General features: G+C 54.5%; 1 protein-coding gene across 10 annotated transcripts in view; it reads left to right on the top strand.

Annotated features, from left to right (window-relative positions):
- CTIF (cap binding complex dependent translation initiation factor) overlaps window positions 1–21,650 on the top strand; it is a 285,846-nt gene that overhangs the window by 190,596 nt on the left and 73,600 nt on the right. For 7 of the 10 annotated variants that reach the window (XM_026496276.4, XM_048218624.2, XM_057313103.1 and 4 more), the window contains 2 exons: window positions 4,787–5,279; window positions 8,145–8,444. In XM_026496276.4, coding sequence (XP_026352061.2) covers window positions 4,787–5,279; window positions 8,145–8,444 — 793 coding nt within the window. The remainder of the gene's footprint in view (window positions 1–4,786; window positions 5,280–8,144; window positions 8,445–21,650) is intronic. The other 3 variants (XM_048218621.2, XM_048218623.2, XM_048218622.2) reach the window with 1 other exon arrangement.

Genomic DNA, 21,650 nt, shown 5'->3' with positions numbered 1-21,650 from the left:
TATGGACAGAACTGGCTGGCTCCAAGGTCTTGCAAACTGGGATGACTTGGAATCCCAGGCCTCCCAAAATTTCCACCAAGAACAGCAGAATGTCTGCAAGACCTAGCTGCTTTCTTTCTGAGCCCTTGACCGCCAGCCGTGTCAAAATTGCCTCCTTCCTCCTCCAGGTGAAAAGAAGTTTTGTTTTGTTTTTTTGTTTTGTTTTGTTTTGTTTTGTTTTGTGGGGGTAAGGAGGGAGGATGTTGGGCAGAGACAGGGAAATCCCTGATACGACAAGTGGGAAGCCAGACCGTTTCAAGACAAATGCTGGGAAGGACTTGGTCAACCATCCTTTGGGGGCATTCCTTGGGCCATAGCTGCAGGCACCACAAATTTTCTAAATAAGGATGGGAAAAGTCGTGAAAATCAAGTGTTATCTGCCAGGGAATTTCCAAGGTTCTTCTCTGGGCTTAAAAATTACTCATACTCCGAGAACAAAGAGAGTGGAAGGAGAGAGGGCGAATTACTTGAAAGTCATTGAAAAATAAAAGCAGGGAGAATTCACAAAATGTCACAGGCATGTGGCACTCTGGGGGGGGCGGGCATAGAATTCCTCCCAGCTGCCTGCTCTCTCCCGACAGAGGCCGGTCTGTGCCTCTCAGGTGAGGGCCGCCAGCTTCCGAGCCGACTTGTGGTTCAGACATCTGGATTTAGGTCTGGGCAGTCTGAAGGCCGGTTGGTGATGCTGGAAAGAAGGTGACGCAGGGACTCATTTTGAGCATGGGCCCCAGCACTTTCCTGGGTACCAGTGCTTATGAGCCCCTCCCTTCGGTGAATGCAAACGGACCATCTTCCAGAACTGAAAGCATTGGTGCCTTGCTGATCCCTGTTTTTAGAATGAGTCCACTGGGGAATAAAACCGAGAGTTGTAGGCATGCCTGCAGAGGAGAGGGGTGTGAGATGGAGGGGCTGATTCTGAATCTCCCTGAGGACCAGGGCCGAGAGGCTCTTTGCACCGGGGATGTGCTTCAGACCAAATGAGATGGAGCCTGGACATCACGGATGAAAAATACCATGCGGGCCTCATGAGAAGGGCCCAGGGCACACCCAGGCTGCTGGACTCAGTTCCATATACCAGGTTTCCGTAGATGTTTCTAGAATGACTCTTAAATTATTTAAATAAATACAGACAACTAGAAACCCTGAACATTCTATTTAAACACAAACATAAGAGGACTCCAAAAGGTTGAAGAGAAGGCAGACCAGCCTGGAACCATGGCGCCCGAGGAATGATAGAGTAGTAACTTGCTCCATTTTCTTCCTGGCCTTACAGATCCCACACTTAGAGCTAAAGAAGCCGGCAACGCAGAAACGCCAGTAGGCACAGGCAGACCAAAAAGCCCCAACAGAAACCTGCCCTGTCTAGCCAAAGGACCAGGAAAGGGGCGGCCTTGCAAGGCAGAAAACTCTTGGATGGTCAACACTCAACTGTAGGCAACCCTCCCAGAAAAAAAAGCAAACTCTGCCCTGACCCACACAAGCAAAGGCCAAGGAAAGACCCAAGAGTTGACACTCGCCGGGCTCTGAGGGGGCTCCCAAATGCTCCACCAGGATGGCGTCAGAAAGGCTGAGTGAGGTCTTGGGACTTGTCCCCGTGGGGCACTGAACACCCCTCCCTCTGGGTCAGTGGAGGCCACTTGGGGGGTAGCAGTGTGTGCCCTTCCTCTCCCAGCCAGGGAGGTGTCAGTGTGGGGAGCCAGAATTCCCACCCCTGCTCAGCAGTAAAGAGGACCTCCCTTGGGGTGTCAGAGAAGGCCCAGCAGGGAACCCGACCTCTACTCCCCCGCTTGGCGGTAACCAGGCACGGCAGCCCTTTTGCTCCTGGAGCGAGGTCAGAGGAAGCCTGCTAAAACAGTTTCGAGACTCTGGACTTAATTAAGTCCAGACTCACGGAATATAATACCCAAGATGTCCAGGTTTCAACCAAAAATCTCCTAGTCATACTGAAACCCAGAAAGATCTCCACTGAATGAGGAAATACAATAGATGCCAAGACCAAGATGACAGAAATGTTAGAATTATCTGACAAAAGATTTTAAAGCAGCCGGCATAAAAATGCTTCAAAGGACAATTAGGAACACACTTGAAACAAGTGAAAAATTAGGTCTTGGCAGAGAAATAGAAGCTATAACAAGGACCCAAATGAAACTTAATAGTTAAATTAAAAACTCAATGCATGGCCTCAGCAGCAGAATGTGGGGACAAGGGCAAGAAACCGGAGTACTGGAAGATAGGATAGAAACAATCCAGTCTGAGCCACAAAGAGCAAATAGGCTGGGGGAAAAGGTGAACAAGCTTCTGGGCCCTGGGAGTCCATAATAGCGTGTCTAACATACGTATTCTCAGAATCCGTACAGTCAAGGAGGGAAGGGATGGGGCCGGAATTACCCAGAGAAATAGCGACTGAAAACAGCGTGTGTGGTGGTGGTGGGCATGTGAAATGGTACAGCCTCTCTGGAAAATAGTTCAACAGTTTGGGGGTTTTTTTAAAACTAAATAAGCAACTACCCTGGGGCACCTGAGTGGCTCAGTAGGTTAAGCATCAGACTCTTGGTTTCAATCTCAGGCTTGTCAGACGGAGCCCCACATGGAAGAGCCGGCGGGGGTTCTCTCGCTCCCTCGTCCTCTGCCCCTCCCCCTCTAACAAAAAGAGGAAAAGAAATTCATGTTCATTTAGAAAACACAAATAGAAAAGAAAAATCCTCATCACCCATCCCCCAGAGATAACCACTGTTAGCATTTTGGTGTGTCTGCTTCCAGATTTTTCTAGGCACGTAATTATTTGCTTTAAAAAATAGCACCATGCTATACATTCTACCAACGGGTGTCCCATCAACCAGAGTCAAGTCTTACACCATGTTCTTAATGTTCTCCGTTCAGTTTCTCCCTGTTAACACACCTGCCATGATGAACACCCTTGTACCTACATCCCTGTGCAAGGCTTTTGATTATTTCCTTTGGGTAAATTGCCACAGCTGGAATTACAAGGTCCAGTGGTTTACAGTTCTAGAGACGCCTGTAACAAATCGTCAGATTTCATATCGGAAACATACTAATTTCTACTGCTACCATACAATGTTTTATAGTTGCCATTTGTGTGCAAACAAAAGACTACATACCTGTCTCTCACTTGACAACATTAATTCCCCCTTAAAAACCTTGCTAGTAGGGAAAGCTTTTCAATGAAAAAAAAATGTTGTTTTCATTTATTTTAATGGGAAAGTGATATGTTTCACCTCAACCCAAGATGCCTCCAAATTCTCACAGGTACAAAATTATCAAGTGAACATTATAATTGAGTTTGTATAAGTAATAATAGTTTCAAAGTAAATAAATACCTTTTTTGTTTATAAAATGCAATGCAATGAAGGTCTGTTCTGCCCACCAGAGAGATCAGTCACAAACAAGGGTATAAGCCTCATTCTTCAGAAGGTAAAGTCTTTCTGGAAACTTCCTTCACCGACTTTGCAAGTTTTGAGGGGCTCGTGGTTATCTTGTTCTCCATCTGCACTGCATATAAGGTCAGGGTTTGGAGAATACCATGAGGATGGGCACAAAAGGGCTTCCAGAGATGAAAGCAGGCTTTGTACACAAGCCAGAGGGTCCCCAGCACGCACCCTCCCATCCTCTCGCCTACCTTCAGTCCACAAATCAAAACGTTTGGGGCTCATCCCGTGTGCACACCTCAAATCTGTTCCATGTGATATTCTCTGCCTTCGAAAATAGCGTGTCCAGTAAATCAGTGAGTCAAATGTCACTTTTGTAGTAGTTAGCTCGAACTCCCGTAATGAAATACCAAGACAGGGTGGCTCAGCAACAGAAATTTAGTTTCTGGGAATTCTAGAGGCTGACAGTCCGAGGTTAAGGTGTCTGCAAGGATTGGTGTCTTCTGGGGCATCTCCCCTTGCAGGTGGCTGTCTTGCCATCTCCTCACGCGGTCTTTCTTCTGCGTGCCTGCATCCCTGCTGTCTCTCTGTGTCTAGATTTCCTCTCATAAGGACACCAGTCAGATTGGATTGGGGCCCACCCTAATGGCCTAGCGGATTAACTTAATCCCCTCTTTAAGGGCCCTATCTTCAAATACAGTCACATTCTGAGGTCGTAAGGATTGGGGCTTCCACATGTGAATTGTGGGGGTGGGGGACACACAATTCAGCCCGTGACAACTTTTCATTGCACATTTTGTTAAGGGGCTTGGGGTGGAAATGTCAATCTACCAAAAAAAAAAAAAAAAAGATTGTTTAACAAATGCTATAAATTTACAAGAGCCATTATGGTAAAAATTCATTAACAGGATAGTTGTTACCAGACGCAGGTCGGTGTATGTATCTTTGCTGGAACGTGCATGGAATATGTTTGGAAGCTTCCCAAAGTGGTCACAGTTGCTTCAAGAGAACAGGGCTGGGTGGCTGCTGTCAGGGTCGGGAGGATTCTCTCTCTCCTCTCGCGCCTCCTTTGAATTTGGTTCCCCACGCATGTGCTGATGGGTATTCTAATAAGGGAATAAAATAATACTTGAACTCAACGACCGACTTAGACCCTCGGGAATCACAGGGACGTGTCTGTCTCCCGCTCTGCTGTAGCCGCCGGCCCCAGTCACCGAGCCTGGCACGGAGGAGGTGCTCCGGAAGGGAGCTCCGAGAACGAATGAATGAACAACTCAATGAATTGCTCGCCTGGTGTTTGGCACAGGGACCCTGCGCAGCCCTCCTGGTGACCCTCTGTGTCTTCCCTCTTTGGTTTGCAGACGGCAGCAGAGACCTCCCGGAGGAAACAAGCCCCAACAGCATGGTGACCACCAGCCAGGCAGTGCCAAACACAACAGGGACCACCAGAAATCCTACCAGGGGGGCTCCGCGCCCCACCCCTCAGGGAGGCCCACCCATCACGGCTACAGCCAGAACCGGCGCTGGCACCACAGCAACATGAAACACCCACCAGGCGACAAGGGGGAGGCAGGTGCCCACCGCAATGCCAAAGAGACCGTGACCATGGAGAGCTCCAAACTTGAGGACGTCCTGGGGGACACTGGGCACAGTGGCCTCGAGCCCCCCCACAGCCCTGATGCCCCAGCCCCGGTGGCTTCTGAGAGGCTGCCCCCACAGCAGCCGGGGGGTCCGGAGGCTGAGACAAAGCGTAAAGACAGTATTATTCCCGAGCGCATCGGGGAGCGGCCCAAAATTACCCTGCTCCAGTCTTCCAAAGACAGGCTGCGGCGAAGGCTGAAAGAAAAGGTACCGGTAATTGCATTTTTGTTGTTCTCTTGCACCAGGGAGGACAGCGCGAGGTAGGCACTTTGGTAGGTGGGCGCGGGGTTGAGGTGGCCACCACTGCCTTAGGGACCCCTGCCCATCAGAGGGCCGGCTCATGGCCAGCTCTGCATGAACCCCTCCAGCACATTCCAGCTCCTCGCCTTCTGCCTCCCCCCGCCGAGAGGCCCAGGGGGGCACTGGGCACCAGCCCCCAGCCTGAGAGGGAAGGGAAAGAAGGGGCACATGCCCAAGGGGGATGGGAAGGGTGCGGGAAAGGCCTGTTCTTCCCTCCAGCCTTGTCTGTGGTCAGACACTGTCCTGATAGTGCTAAAGGGCATTTGGGGGGAACTCAAGAGCTGATACTATGAGAAGGACCGAGGCTTCTCCCCGAGGTAAGTGCCAGCCAGCTGCGGTCCCTGCCAGGGTCTAGAGCAAAGGTGAGTTGGGCGGAGTTCGAGCAGGCCTCAGCTTTGCAGTTCTCCTTCATCAGACAGCCGCCAGGGGAGGATAAAGGGACAAAATTTAAGGAGGCCTTCATCCCCAGCATCCCACAGGAGCCAACCCTGCGCTGGCACAGCCCTGAGGGTGAGGGCCTTCTTAAATGTTGCCTCCGCCTCCCGCTCCGAACCTCTCTGTCTTCACTTTCCCCCCCCGGCCCTGGCTTCCAGAGCCTGGCTCGCTGATTCAGGAGGACATGTCCCTGAGCCTCTAGAGAAGGGATGGGGCTATGTTGCTGGCAGCCTCAGGCCCACTGTGCTCACCCTAGCCCCCTTTCTGCCAGAAACACAGGAGAAGTCACCTTGGGGAGGAGCTGTTCCTGAGAAAGGCCAGCTTGCCCCCAGCCCTCCCCAGAGTCCTCCTTCTGGGGCTTCTGCGGAGCTCGAAGCTCTGAGCTTCTCCCCGGCCTCTGTCAACTGCCTACTCTCCTCCACCCTTTGCCCAAGAAGCCAGGCCCAGGTCCACACTCACGCAGGACGAGGCAGGTCAGACGTCTTCCCCAGCCAGCGCTTGAAGCTGAGATGTTGCTCCCAGCATCCTTTGCGGACCCGAGTTCCCACCACACTGCTCCCCATGGGGCAAGCAGCTGTGAGGTCCAGGAGGAAAGCATCACTCATTTCCTCGCTTCTCAAAGGTGGGAGCCTGGAAGCGGTTCCCAGCTGGTGACCAGTACGTCTTCTCCTGAAGACCTTCCAAGACATGTTCCTACAGCCTGGCCGGGGGCGAGCGTCATTCAGCACATTCCCTCCAGTTCTACTAAATGTAGCTGCAGGGTCACAGAGTAGAAACAACATGGGCTTGGGGCGCCTGGGCGGCACAGTGGTTAGGCATCTGCCTTCGGCTCAGGGCGTGATCCCGGTGTTACGGGATCGAGCCCCACATCAGGCTCCTCCGCTATGAGCCTGCTTCTTCCTCTCCCACTCCCCCTGCTTGTGTTCCCTCTCTCGCTGGCTATCTCTATCTCTGTTGAATAAATAAATAAAATCTTTAAAAAAAAAAAAAAGAAACAACATGGGCTTGAGAGTCCAGCAGACCAGCTGATGCTCGCTCTGCCTTTGACTGGCTAGGTGACCTTGGGCAAGTCACCTAACCTCTCTGAGCCCCAGCTGACTCATCTGTACCGACCTTGCAGACAGACCATGAAGATGAAATGTCATGACATGCGTAAAGACCCTTGTGGGTGGTTGTTACTTTATGTACAGACCACTCTTCTGCCCTGGGGCTCAGACAGTTGGGCAGTGGGGTGGGCAAGGAGGGGCTAGAACAGATAGGGTAGATCCATGGCACCCATACATGGGTTTCAAGGACTCCCCTTAGATGAGGCCCCTGGATTCCTAGACCAGGAGGACATCGGCGTAGACAGTAGCAGGGCTCAGGGAGAGCTATGCATCGTCTAACCTCCTCATCTTACTGGTGAGTAAACTGAGGCCCAGAGAGTGGAACCACTGCCCGTGGCCATATGGCTAGAGGCAGAAAGCAGGTTCTAGAACCCTGGTCCATGCCTCCCAACCTAGAGCTCTCCTTGTTGAGAACAGTCGGGCAAGCGTGGGACCTCACTTTATGTCCCTGACCCTGCCCTTCACCCCGGTCTCACATCCCAGCAGTTAGGGCGATCACATGCTTGGCCATCAATCCATTGCATTTGAATAAATACTTTCGAGACTGTCACATGCCATTTTCTTCCTTCACCAGCCCGGGTCTGATCTACTTGCAGTAAAATTTCTTCAGGGTGTTGAGTTTATTGTTTGAAATTTCCTTCCAGGAAGTGCCAGTCGATTTAGTGGCCCATGGCAGGATTCCTTGGGAGACAGCATTTGTTAGAGAGAGCCAGCACGGTCTCCTACGGCCATGTTTACCCAGAGAACGTGACCGTCCTTGGGCTGTAGGAACCAAGAGTCTGGAAGACAAGATAGCCGTCCCGTAGGTGCCTTTAACCAAGGTGGCAGGCATTTCGGATACTTCCTTCCTTCCCGCCCTTAGACTCAATATTTTGTTTGTTATCTAATTTCATCTTTTACAAGCCCCATCAAGTCATTTCTAGCTTGAGACATTTTATAGGCAAGTAGACAAACACAGCCAATATATATGGGAATCCTGGGTAGGAGTTAGAGCTTGCAAGAAGGATCAGCCCCAGATGTCACAGGAGCCAAGAAAAAGGTCAGCAGAGGACCCTGGGGCCCAAGGGTCCTTGGTGGAGGTCAGCATTCCGAGAGGGACCAGATCTCAGGTTCGAGAAGGTAGGGCTGGATCCTTTCTGGGGGCGGCAGCCCTCCCTCCAACTGGTCACCCCCAGCGGTAACCCCCACCTCCTTGGCTCCACTCAGGCGCACCCCGGTTTGTCTCCCACACCCCCAGGATGAAGTGGCCGTGGAGACCACCAGCCCTCAGCAGAACAAGATGGACAAGTTGATTGAGATCTTAAACAGCATGCGGAACAACAGCAGCGATGTGGACGCCAAGCTCACCACCTTCATGGAGGAGGCCCAGAACTCGACCAACTCCGAGGAGATGCTGGGCGAGATCGTCCGGACCATCTACCAGAAGGCCGTGTCCGACCGCAGCTTCGCCTTCACGGCCGCCAAGCTCTGCGACAAGATGGCACTCTTCATGGTGGAGGGCACCAAGTTCCGGAGCCTGCTTCTGAACATGCTCCAGGTAACCGGACACCGGCAGCTGCGCCTCCCCGGCCCCGCCCCGCCCCGCCGCGCCGCCCCTGGGTTATTACTAGAGAGAAGGCTGCAGATTCTGACCACAGTGGAACTTTTCCCGAGTTCCACCCTTGCCCGATTAATTATAGAAAATAAAAAGGCACTCGAGGGGCGAGGGATGAGTGTCCGGATTTGCATGTGTTTGTGTGAGGGCTCCATGGTTACAATGGACCAATATAATTTTATAGGTGTTTCATGTTTAACCAGCCTTTCCCTCTTTCTATTTCCATGATAAGAGCGCTGACGCTTGGTCTTAACCCGGCTCTGTGCTTTGACCTCTCCGCGTCCCAGCAGACGCGAACTTGGTGTGGACTTCTCTGTTTCTCCTCCTCTTCCTCCTGACCAGGACCACCACCCACCCCCCAGCCCCTGGTGGTGGTGTAGCTGGTGCTTAGATGGGGGTGAGCAGAAGGCACAAAGGCTTGGAGCAGGACAGGTTTGGTCTGGCTGCCGATACACTGGGCTTCCTGAAATCCCTTTTAAGGCGGAGGGGAAGCATGGAGATCCAAGACTGTCTTGTTCCTAGGTGTCTTCCCACTCAGAATCCCTCCAGAGAGCTTAATTCCGATCCTTTTCGTCTCTTCCTGCACGGGTGCCAGTGCTCAGTGCTGTTTTATCGGCGTTAGAGGGTAGTAAGTACGGACGTGGGCGCATAGACTAAGACGGTTCCATCTAGTGAGCTGGAGACCGGTACCCGCTCTTCTGTCATGGGTGCTAGCAGGTGAACTGGTGGCATCAAGGAAAAGTAGCAGGTGGCATGGCGCAGCCACCACACCTGGGGACTCTTGGCTGCAGAAAAGTCATCTCTACTCTGACTTTGTACCTTAGACTAGCTGAGCTGTGAACTGAGTTTCCAGTCCAGATCAGGTAAGATAGGAGCCTGGAATTTCTGAATGCCGAGTTCCAGAACTGGGAGAGACCCCCTGCAGGTCTGTCTGAGCAAGGGTGAGCGTAGGATAGGCCATCCAAACCACAGTCCTTCTCAGAGGCAAGGGGCTCTATCCATAATTACACCCAGACACCAGGCGTAAACCAAGGCATGTGGTCACGCCGGTCTTAACCAGCTGGTTCAAAGTCTGCCGTTTCTTCCCCAAAATACAGGGAGGAGGGAGCCCCCTCTATGTGCTGCCCGCAGGGCTCCATCCCTGCTGTCCTCCCCTCTTCCTGGGGAGTCTGCCCACTGCAACTTGAGCCGTCGCTGGCCAGCCCGGGTGGCTTCTCTCCAGCTCCAGGCCCCGATCAGGTTCCCATTCCTGGATCGCCCACGCTCCCCTGGTGACGAATTCCCGCATTACCTGAGGGATTTGCACATCGGGCATGTTCCTCACGGGCCGGAATGTCCTGGGAGAGTGTGGAGGGTGGCGGTGGGGAGCAGTGTACTGCCAAGCACGGGGGAGTCAGGGACGGGATCAGCTTTTGGCTTTGGCTTTTCTTCTTTTTCAGAGAAGGGCCAGGATAGGGCAAGACTTATAGACAACGGCTGCCAGCTCCAAGTAACCTAGCCAGAGCCAGTGGTGGACAGACATCCAGGGTGTGGGGACAAGACACACCCAGCCGGGAAGGGCAGCTGGCCGCAGGGTCCACCCAGGATCCTGCCCGGGTCAGGCATTTCTTCCAACGACCTGTGGTCAGAGCAGCCTTGCCCACAGTGTCCGGCAGGGCATCCAACCTGGGACATGCTCAGCCACAGAAGGGGGCTCCGTGGCACACCCGCCTCTCCACCAGCCACAAAGTGGACTGGCTCAGCACAGCAGGAAGGGAACCTGTTTGGCCCCACCGAACTCGATGAGTCCCCTTTGCATCCCCCGGCTAATAACGTCTTGTGGAATTAGTGTGCCGAGAGACATAGTTTGGCAAATACTGGCGCAGGGCAAGCACTAAATTGAGAGCTGGGAACCAGGGCTTCTCGACCGGATTCAGCGGTCATCAGCTGGAGCTGGGCCTCTGCTGCTCCCACCGGGCAGTGCTTGGCTTGGCTGCTTGACCCTCATCCGTGGGCCTTGCAGGTTGACGCTGCTAGAGATGAGTCAGGAGCCTCAAGGGGGGACACAAGGGGCCCACGGGAGCCTCCTTCACCCTCACTGTCCCTGGGCCCTGCCACTGCCGGACACAGTCCTGGATGCCCCTAGTCCTCAGAACCCCACCCACCCCTAGCATGGCTCAATGTCGGGTATGACATACACTTTGAGAGCCAGCCCAAGAGCCCCAGCCCTATGATGCCACCTCGTCTCTGGGGCAGAGGAGGGCTGTCCGTTCCACATCTGCCATTTGCCTGGATATAGTGTTTGTGGGTCAGGTATTGAGAAATCGAAATGTCCCCCGTAGGCCCCGTCACCCCCTGTTCACCGCTGGCAGCCCCAGCTCCTGTGTAAGCTAAGGAGAGAGCCCCTTGAAGGGCTTGAGCTGGACACTCACTTTCAAGGTGGGCAGGCTGGATATGCTGGCTAGAGGCTGCCTCTGAGCTCCTGACGGCCCCACTCCCCGATTACAGGGCCCAGAGGCATCCAACCCCATGGGTCTGCTCGGGCCACCTCGGGCCCTGCTGCTTCTCCCTGGCACTGAGGAGGGAGCAGATTGAAGTCAGCTTTCCAAGCAGCTTGATTCATGGCCATTCACCACCCCAGATTTACAAGGTACAAGAGGGAAATGGACATGGCTTATCAAACCCCACTTTCCTTCTTCACGCCCACAAGGGTGTCTTTTTTGACTTGCCTTCATTTTCTGGCAAGCCTGATTTGTGTCCCTCTCCTGGTGGACCGCCTCCGGCCCCCAGAGCTCTTCCCTTCCCCTTCCCCCAGTGCAGCTCGTCCTCGGCTCCATCCTCTCGAGACCCACTGCCTCTGGATCTCCAGCCAGTCGCTTCGGTGGCCTCTGAGGTGCCCCTCATGCGGCCAGTTGGGCTGCTGCCTCCACGTCAGAGGCCCGGCTTAGCGATGCTGGCTGCAATGGGGCCAGGGTGTGAAGTGCCCTATGAACACAGCTCCCAGCGCTGGCTTTGGACGGTGCCTTCCTTGGCCGACTGCTTCTGCTGCCCGGGTTTCAGCAGTGGGAGCTGGCAGCATAGAGGGAGGGGGCAGGCTCTGCTCTAGTGGGCATTCTGGTAGAGGTGTGAGAGCTGCCTGCCAAGCAGGGGTGCAGACCCTACGGGGCGGTGAGTGGGGCCAAAGGGAGGTCAAAGGACCCTTCCCAGCCAGGGACTCAGCATGGTCCTTTCTGGCAGGACAATGCCAGAGCCCCTAGGGCTTCAGTGGACCCATCCCCGATCCCAAGGCTCAAAAATGGTCTTCCATTTTTACATTAAAACCAAGTCTTTTTGCCTTAAATACGGTCCTTTTCTTACTGTTCTTGTAAATAAAATTCTACTTATTCAACAGACATTTCTTAAATGTCTGTATGCGTCGAGCGTTAGATCGGTGCTCCTCAAACTTGAACGGGCTTTTGAATCGCCTGGTATTTCACTTAAATGCAGATATGGTTCCTTCGCTCTGAGCGCGCGCTGAGATTCTCAGGTCTGACGAGCTCCCAGGTGACGCGGGCACTTGGGCCCAGGGACCTGACATGTTGAGTCACAAGGCCTTGTATTGGATGACTGATGGTTTGGGGGTGATGGGTCAGTTTCACAGATGGGCCCACTGAGGCACAGTGGGAACACTGAGTTTCAGCCACCGGGTTTTCTGTAGGCCAGCAGTTCTCAGCCTAGCTGCCCATCAGAATCGTATGGAGAGGAGCTTTTAAAACCTACCGGTACAGGGGTCCTACCCCACCCAAACCAGTTGAATTCGGTTGTCCAGGGACAGGTTGGCCATCCTTTTGAAAGCTCTCCCCCAGTGATGCTGCTATGTGGGTAGGTGGGTACCACCTGTGAGGTAGAGAGACTCCAGAGATGTCCTGATTGTGCCGCCGTTGTCTCCTATGACCCAGCTGCCCTGCCTGTCATCCCGTGAGCCAGTAAGAAATTCATAGCAGGTACTGGACTCTTCCTTGAGTAGTGGGGAGGACGCGGAGCCTGAGCTAGGGAGCGAACACCAGAGCAGGGGACATGGCCACTGAAACAGTCGCTTTGCTTGTCCGCCCTCGGGTTCCCCTCTGGGCAGCAAGGAGGCTGTTCTGGACCATCCTGGGGGGCCCTTCCTCACATTCCTCGCCATCATTCCAGGGTTCCTCCGGGAGCCGCTCCACGCTAACCAAGTCAACCGGGCAGGAGCACAGAGCCGTCTCTCCTCGCCGCTGGCCCTATTCCTCTCTGTCCTCGGCTTGTCTCCCCGTGTCCTTTTCCTTTTTCTTGGCCTCGGACATTTGTCAGAGCAGGTATCACGTGTTTTAGGAAAAGGACCTCACTCTGAACCCACGTGGCCAGGGTGTGCCAGAGGCTGGGCCACCCGGGAAAGCCGGGGAGGCGATTGGCTTCACTGCCTAGCGTGCGTCCCTCCACCCCCTCCCACCCGGCGCCGACTTCACGTGTGCAGGGTCCCACACCCACTAGAGTGTGTGCCTTGATGCTTTCTGACTTGCAGGAGAATGTGGGGTGCCCAGGCCCCCCGGGTGACAGAAGTCACCAAAACTCTCGGCCTTGATCCTTACCCAGGAATCGCGGGATGATAATGCAGTGGGGCAGGGGGAGGGGAGGCTCCAGCTTCACGAGGTGGAGAAGAATGACAGTGCCTCTTTTTATGGGACCTCTGGAATGAGAGGAATTGGAGGCCCGAGCCCCCTCCGCCCAGCACTGCCCTGTCACCACCCCAGGCCTTTCACTTGGGCTCCGGGAGTGCTCCTTTGCCGAGGTATGCCTGGGTAGTACAAGTTCAAGCCCTCCTCTGCTGAAATGTGCGTGCCCTGTTTAGCCGAGAGGTGTCTGCATCTGAGCTATGCAGAGCGAAGTATTATTAGAGCAAGCATCAGTGTGTCTGTAACTGACCCCAGCTCTCCCTAGCAACCGTTGCCAGCAACACATCTAACAGAAGGATGCGATACCTTTTTTGAAAAAAAGAAAAAAAAAAAAAAAACTCATCTCAACTCAAGTCGTAAACACAACAGGGCTGTTGTGAAAAAAAAAAAAAAAACAAAACAAAATGCCAAATCGGAATCTGGCATATGACCGGATTTCAGAATAAATTCTTCTCCACCAGCACCTTCTCTAAGATTGTCTCTTTAAAAAAAAAAAAAAAACTGGCTTCAAGCTACAGAACAGATAAACTCTTGTGTTTCTGGCTGGGTCACCAGTCTGCACTGTGTTTGGGGCTTTCGATACGTGGAAACTCCATTGAGTGGTGCCGGGGCTGCATGGGGCTTCTGACGGGGTCTCTGGGAGTGATTTTAACTATGGGTTTTAGGCCCAGAAGGCGCACTCGAGATTTCCTGGCCTGGTTACCCCGTCAGTACATCAGAAACATAAGATACATCTCCAGAGCTGGTGTGACAGGTATACCCTACTCTTGCCCTGTTTCTCCCATCCTCTGCCCCGTCTTGGTCCCCCATTTGCTGGCTTGGGCAGAGGCCCTGGGCCATCCTTCTAACTGCACTCATCGGAGAGAACTTGCTTCTCTGCTGGTTCTTGCAAGATTTCAGGAAAATCAAACCTGTTCCTCTTCACCCACAATCTGGAGTTCCTAACTCCCATCCTTTATGGGGGGAGAGGGGGCTAACGTTGATTCTTGTTCTAAATGTAAACTCTTGAGAGCAGGAGTCCTAGCTAAGGTGGCATCAGTCCCCGGCTGCTGGCCTCATGACTTGGACATAGTAGGTGCTCAGGAAATGCTTGTAAGGGAAGGATGGAGCCCTCCATCTTAGGTCCCAGTGCTCCCTGGTGTGTGATGGGCTCCTCCACTCCTGAGCACTCCATGTGTGAATGTCAAGACTCTCTCTCTGACCTGGGTTCCAAGGCAGGAGTCCTTCCCCATGTTTACAGATGAGAAAAGTGGCTCAGGAAAGCTACAAGCCTTACCCAAAGTCATGGGGCTGAATGGGAGCTGTTAGTCCAGCACCCCAAGCTCCTGGCTCCTATGCCACCTCCCCCAGATAGGGTGTAAGGGTCAGAAAGTTGGGAAGATCAGGAATCTGTCTCCTGAGGCTATCAGTGGGGATTCCAAAATCCACCCTTCCAGTATAATCCCGCTGCATTGCCAGCAGTCTCTGAGTCTGAGCTTTCTGGGCCAGTGGAGGGCTAAGGGTGTCTGAGGAAACACCTTCAATCTCCATTGGCTTTATCCAGATGAACCACACAGCTGCTATTCCTGAGGTGAGAGCCGGTTCTCCCCCTCGCACCCTCTCCCTGCTCAGACCTCCCTCACCTCTGCACGCCCACCGCTGAGCCGACGTGCACTCCAGGCATGGAAACTAATTTTACTGTTGGCCCGAGCCAGGCATACCCAGGGATAGAAGCGCATTGTTCTGTGCATTCCAGAGCCTGAGCAAAGCCTGGGACTGTACCCACCCCGAGTTCCCCTCCACTGGTTGCTAGAAATCAAGAGGGGATAAAAGCAAAGGGCTCCCGGCTGTGTAGACCGCTTTCCCCGTGGACAGATTGTCGATGGCAATTGCAAAGACCCACAAAAGGTCTTTTTTTCTTAAAAAAAAAAAAAAAAGAAAAAGAAAAGTTGCCCCACCTACTGGCTGGGGTGCAAGCACCCTTTGAGTCATTATGCCTGCCTGTACTGCAGCCCATGCCCTGTGAGGGCCACGGGGAGCTGCATACATATTCCCCCGACGGTGGGCACCAGCAAGCCTACCTCAAATGCCATGGGAGACCGACTGTCCCAGGAGCTTGACCTTCTGCACCAGAGTCCGTGGCAGGCACGGCTACCACGCCAGGGAGAGCCGATGCTTGGCTGCTGCAAGGCTTAGTCTACCCTACCAGCCCCGGCGGAGACACACTTGTTGCCCACCCTGGCTTTGGAATGAGCGGATCGTACCTTCTCTCCCCAGTCCTCATTTCTTTCTTTCAACAAACCCGTTATCGAGCTTTTGCTGCATATCTTGCCCCCTGGCCCAGCCTCCCTATGTGTCGTCTCTGCTAATTGCCCACCCCTCTGGTCTCTTCCCAGTTTGTGCAGGTGGACTACTGTCCAAAGGCTGAGTGTTGCACTTGAATCCCCAGCTGGAGTGTCTCAAAAGCCCCAGGTTTCTCACATTGTTCAACTTGGGGTGGTGTGGGGTGGAGGGGGTGGGAGGGCATGGTGGTTTTCAAAAGTACTAAATGGAATTTCGGAGTGCTGGGTGAGACAGAAGCAGCCCATGACTTGAACACGAAAAAAACTTTTTGAATTTTCAATGGGAAAATAAGCAGAGGAAAGAAAATGATCATGGACCTTCAGCGAGTCCCAGAAGGGGCCTGGAGCAACAGCTTGCCCGTTACTGTTTTCTTGTCGGAGGCTGTGTCCCTTGGCGTCTTAGGAGCAAAGGTTGTGTTCTTGTCATCTTTGTGCCCCCCCCCCAACCATGCCAACACATAGTGGGTACTCGGCCAGCATCAGATGGTTGGTTCCAGGAGCTTCAGTCCAGCGGGGACAAAGGAGCATTGGTGGCAGCAGAAGGGGACAGATTCAGTGTTCTGCTCCCGCCCATCTCTGGGCCAGGGGAGCTTTACCCGAGTCAGAAATTGTTTCGCCATCACCCGTGTCCCTTGCCAGGCCGTGTCCTCCTCCCCGCATACCCTCACCCCCCACCCCGGCTTCATTTTCCCTGCTAAATCCCCTGATAGAACTTGGCCAGGCGCTTCCCTGTCTGAGGCTGCCATGCCGAGGCGGGCACTGTAGATAAGTGGGTTATCGGAGAAGGCCAGCTCGGGTGTCCCGGGCCCCAGAGGGTCACCCCTGGCTGGCTGGCAGCTCACCCCCAGCACCTCCTCCTTCCCCCTTTCCCAGAGCCAGGCCAGCAGGAGACAGCAGATCCTCCCCGCAGCTCAGTGAGTGGCCAGCCCCCAGCCGCCGCCGGGAATCTGAGCTATGCTAAGCCACTCCAGATCACAGCATCGCTGCCCTGCCCAGGCACGGCCGGCCCAGACAGGGCGCCTCTACCTGCCCTGGCCGCCTCTGGAAAGCTGGCACTGCCTGGGCCGATGGAAAAAATCTCCCTGCAGGTTATGTAACTGCTCACCACCCTGTCCCTGGCTCCCCAGGGAGGCTCGCAGCCACCACCAGGGAAGAGCGGCAGTCTCCGGGCAGGGAGTGGATGGCGGAAGGTCATTCCTTCAAAGAGAAGTCAGTAGTCTTGAGTCACTGTCCATGCTCTTCCTCTGAACCCAGGGTTCACAAGGCCCCGAGGAGACTGCTGTTCGCCGTAGCTTGGGGAACTCAGACGCCTGCCCCAGCCTTGTAGCCCAGAAGAGCGAGAAAGTCTTGTCAAGGGACCTGGACTCAGCAGGAGGGGCTGAAAAGGAGAACGAGAAGGATGGTGTCATTGTTGGCTTATTTGGTTTGGTTAGGTTTCTTTATTTGGCCTTTTTTTTATGGTGATAAAATATAGGCAACATAACATTTACCATTTGGACTGCGTTTAAGCGCCTGAGTAACCCCAAGCACAACCACGGGGTCGCACAGCCTCTACCACCATCCACCCCCAGAACCTCTCATCATCCCAAACAGAAGCCCTGTAGCCACCAGACAGTAACCCCCCAGCCCCTCACCTGTCTCCATGCCTCTCGTGCTCTACACACACGTACTGCACAGACACGGATTCACAAGATAGTTGCCCTTGTGTGTCGGGCTGATGTCACCTAGCAGAGTGGTTTCAAGGTTCATCCATGTAGCACACATCAGAACGTCCTTCCTTGTCACGGCTGAACAATACTCCATTGTGTGGATCTGCCCATTTTGTCTATCCATTCATTCATCATCGGACACTTGGGTTGTGTTGTCCTTTGGCTATTGTGAGTCACACCGCTGTGAACGTGCGTGTACAGGTATCTGTTTGGCCCCTTCTTTCCATTCTTGTGGGTCTATGCCTAGAAGGGGAATTGCTGAACCACATGGAAATTATACTTTTAACTGCCAGACTGCTTTCTGGGAGGTTGTTTTTGGTGGGGGAGATATAATGAGCCAAGAACCAAAGAAACGATGCAGGTAAGGGACAGTGGGAACACCGGCTGGCCTGGAATCGGTGTAAGCGGAGAGTTGGAGGAAGTCCGTAAGTTGGAACGAAAGGGTTTGGACTTTATGGAGTAGGACCAGGGAGCCATTGTTGTTTCTTGAGCTGTAGCAACCCAAGGTTAACTAAAAATCAGAGAACGGTAGGGACCTGGGGGGAGGATCTATAGATTACCCATCCAACCCTTTCATATTGTAGATGAGAGACTAGAGGCCTAGGAAGGTTAACAGAAGCCACGCTCCAGAAGGACATGTATGATGGGTTATAGGATGTTATGCTGGGAAATCTAGAAATCTCTTACATCAGAGAACCACGAGTTCTGGGTGACCAGTGCTGCTCCAGGCGCACCTCCCCCTCGCCCTTCTTGCCCCCGTACCTGGGTGCATTGGCTGTGTTCTGGATGCCTGGCATGAATGAGAGTGACTTGTCAGAAGTTAAAGAGGGTGGGAGTGGGGCGGAGATGGTTGAGGGGACGGAAAGAGGATGACAGGACAAGGATGTAAACAGCCAGCAAGAGTGTCACTCTTGTCTTGAACTTGCTGCTTTCAGGGAAGCTGGTTTCCATCCCCCTGGACAAATAAGAGGTCCCCATAAGTGGACAGAAGTCTTCCCAGCTCCTGTCTGGGTGGCTGCTGAGCAGTCACCAGGCATCCCAGGGTGCAGAGTGCAATGCAAGGGGCCTTGGGGAGGCCGCTTGCCTCGCCAATCACCCCACTCTTGATGGTCCCCGCTGGGACTGAGCACGTTCCAGAGGGGTTGTGCCACCATATGTGTGCGTGCCTGGATTGTTTGTGACCAAGACCACCACACTGCTGTATAGGGCCCAGCTCGGCCTCGGAGCAGGGGTGATACCGAAGGAGGGGGTAGCATAGGCAGCATTCAGGGATGGTCGGGCTCCAGCTCCAGCTGATGAACGTCTCTCCGTAGTTGGGATAAGTGCGTTCTTGCACAGCTGCGTATAAATCAGAGCTCCATGTATTGGACTCGCACTTGCCATTGACCCCCGTTACACAACAGTCATTGCATTGCTCTGGGTGCTGAAAGAACCCTGATTAAAGGAGTAGTATGTCTAACACCGTGTAGAAGCAGAGTCACTTGGAATCCAGTGTGTAGGCCACAGAGACTGCCACGTGGCAGAAGAAATCACTGATGAAGCCCAGCGTCCAACCCCCACCCGGTCCAGTGTCTAACCCTGGTTCTGGTATCAGTCAGCTGGCGACTTTGGGCAGATCTCGCATTCCGGCTGCCCTCCACTTACTCTTCCATTAAATGGGGTAATAATACCTGTGTCCTCTTAAGGCTCCTCCCCCAAGAGGAACTTCGGAATTTCGTAATATCATGTTTTTCCCTTTGCCCTTGATGAATCCCATTCATCAAGGTTCCTAGGAGAGCCCCCCACCCCCAGACCTTCTACAAGCCCAGGGGCCACCAACTCGTGCTAGAACTTGGGATTCAGATGTGGCATCTGGCTAGCCCTGGGATTCAGCCACAAGGAAAGCCCTCACAGGCGCCCTGGGGGTGGCGTGGAGGCCCTGCTGGGTGCCCCGTGCTCAGCACTATTAAACCCCAGTGAAGCGGGGGCACTTGGCTCTAGCAATTAGATGTCTGCTGGAGGGGCAAGACCAGCTCAACCAGAGAGCAGTTTAGGAAAGTCAGAGAAGGGGGCAAGCCCTTTAAGTGCTAGCAGCTGGGGAAGGCTTCCTGGGGGAGGAGGCATGAAAGAAGAGACAAGATTTGGGGAGCCAGAGGAAAACAGGAAGAAGGAGCCAAAGCAAAGGCTTGTAGGTGAGAGGAGCCTGTGGGGCGTAGTTGTGTGGGGGAGCCTGGCGGGATGAGGCAGGTGGTGCCCTGCCAGCCTGGCCGAGGGTGTCCAGGAAGCACGGGGAGCTCCACCAGTGTCAGCAAGCCCCGGTGTGAAGCTGCCCAGCCAGGCAGCGACCCCAGGCCACAGTCACCACACTGGCCCTTTCGTCTGCAGGCACTTGCTTCTCACCATTGCAAGCCAAGATGGTTTTAGTCCAGACCTAAAACTTCTCCTTCAAGAGTAGCATGCTCCCCGCCAGCCTTGGGCCACAAACTGTCTTGGGCAAGGGACAGGGAGGGCCGCTGCATCTGGGGCCCCAGCCAGCCTGCTCGAGGGGCCCGGGATGCCAGGGTGTCCCTGAGGCAGGTGGCAGGGGCCTGGCAGTCGAAGGCAGGGTCCCAGGTGCCCACTCACATGGCTCACTCAGCCCCTCCTTATGGATCTGCTGCTCCGGGGAGCAGTCTGGAGGTGGGTGCCCACATGCTTATCTCCGCGCAGACATCCGGCCCCCTCCCTGCCACAGTCCGTTAGCCTACAGGGACCAGAAGCAGGGCGGCGGGTGAGGCCGTGGGGCCGGGCAGCCTCACAGAGCCTCACTGCTCCGCTCTTATCTCCCCCTCCTCCGCAGAAGCCCCTTCTCCTCCTCCCCCCAGGACGCGTTTTCTGGCCTGCCTCAGCGGGGAGAGCAGGAGACAGAAGTCTGAAGCCAGTCTGGTCCAGTTCCACGTGCTCTGGGCCTCAGGGTCCTCCTGTGGTCTGGGGGTCGGCCTTCCCACGGGGCAGCAGGACTCCTGGCTCCTTCTGTCTGGCTCCCTCAGTCCCTTGAGCACAGTGGGCTTATGAAGGTTGCATGGGGGTGCAGGACCGAGGAGCCAGGAAAATACTTGGGAGTTGCTTAGGGGCTGGAAGAGAAGATGGGGCGTGCTCAGGAGCGGATTTGAAGGTGTGTTGGAGGAGGGACCGAGGCCCCAGCCGGCTGGGTTCTAGCTCCTACCCTGCATTTCTCCAGCCGCGTGACCTCGGGCCAGCCCTCCCACCCATCTGGTGGCTTCCTCACCCATAAAATAAAGGGGTCAGAAGGGCAGTTTTGAAGTCCCTCCCAGCTCTGTCTGTTATTCTAGAGCAGACATGCTGGGCACACAGAGTGCGTGCTCATTGCCCACTGCAATCGGTCAGAGGGTGGATCAGTGAAGAGCAGACGCCTAGGGGGTGTGGATGGGGGGAGGTCTGCCCTGCCCTCTGCTCCTCCCTGCCCTCCTGCCTGGTCTGTGGAGTCTGCGCTCTCCTAGGGGCAGAGCGGCCTGCAGGGGGCGCCAGCACGCAAGGCTGGCCTCACCTGCCCACAGGCCCCTCCTGGGCCAACCCAACGTCTTGGCATCCTGGGGGTTTTCCCACGGGGGAAGATTGAAGCCATATGATGGTCGCTCTGCCACAAAGCCACCCTCCCGTGTGCAATTTCCAGCCCCTCAGGGGCCCCAGCCCTGAGTCTAGCAACCTCAGTCTGAGGGTCCCTTCCAGACGTCTGTGGCAAGCCCGCAGAGCGCTCACTCCGCCAGTGTCTGGGTGTTCCAGTCCGGTGTCTAGCTGGAGGCCCCTTTCCCCCTCCCTTTTCGTCAGGCAGTCACTCTGCACGCACTTGGGGTGCACTGGCTGGGGGCAGTTCTGTGAGGCGGATGTTAATAGGCCATTCTACACACAGGTAAAGAAAGTTCCAGAAAGCTTAGGAAATACACCTGAAGGCACACAGCCAGCCAGTGCAGAAGCAGAACGGGACCCCAGTCCCCCAGTGCCCTGCACCCCTGCCTCCTCAGAACATATGCTGCCTGAGTGCCTCTGTTGGCTGGCGTGTATTTGTGTTTGGGGGCAGGGTAGGGTCAGGTATAAGGTGACAGGTGGACACCTCTGAATGACAGTGTGACCAGAGCCTCCTCCCTGACGACTAAACAGGAGCCGAGTGATCTCCTCGCTGTCATCTCATGACCGACAGCATCAAGAGAATTTCCAGACCAGAGCTCAGGGGTCCACTGCTCCCTGCCTGTCTCAGTGGGGGCAGGGGGCAAGGGTGCCCCTCTCCGCCAAGCTGCAGACAAGCAGCAAGGTGGCTTCTTGTTGTCCCAGCCAGCCTCAGCTTCTCCTCTGTGGCCGTCCCCATAATTGCTCTCCACCCTGTCACCCTGGTGATTCATGAAAAAAGGCAAAGAGAAGAAAACTCAGTTCGGTTTGATTTGTCCCCATATGACAACCCCAGGGGCTAGAGGCCGCAGCTCT

The sequence above is a fragment of the Ursus arctos genome, unplaced genomic scaffold, assembly GCF_023065955.2.
Source record: "Ursus arctos isolate Adak ecotype North America unplaced genomic scaffold, UrsArc2.0 scaffold_17, whole genome shotgun sequence".
NCBI classification, from domain to species: domain Eukaryota; kingdom Metazoa; phylum Chordata; class Mammalia; order Carnivora; family Ursidae; genus Ursus; species Ursus arctos.
The sequence above is the reverse complement of the archived record's forward strand: the minus strand, read 5'-3'. Positions and strand labels throughout refer to the sequence as shown.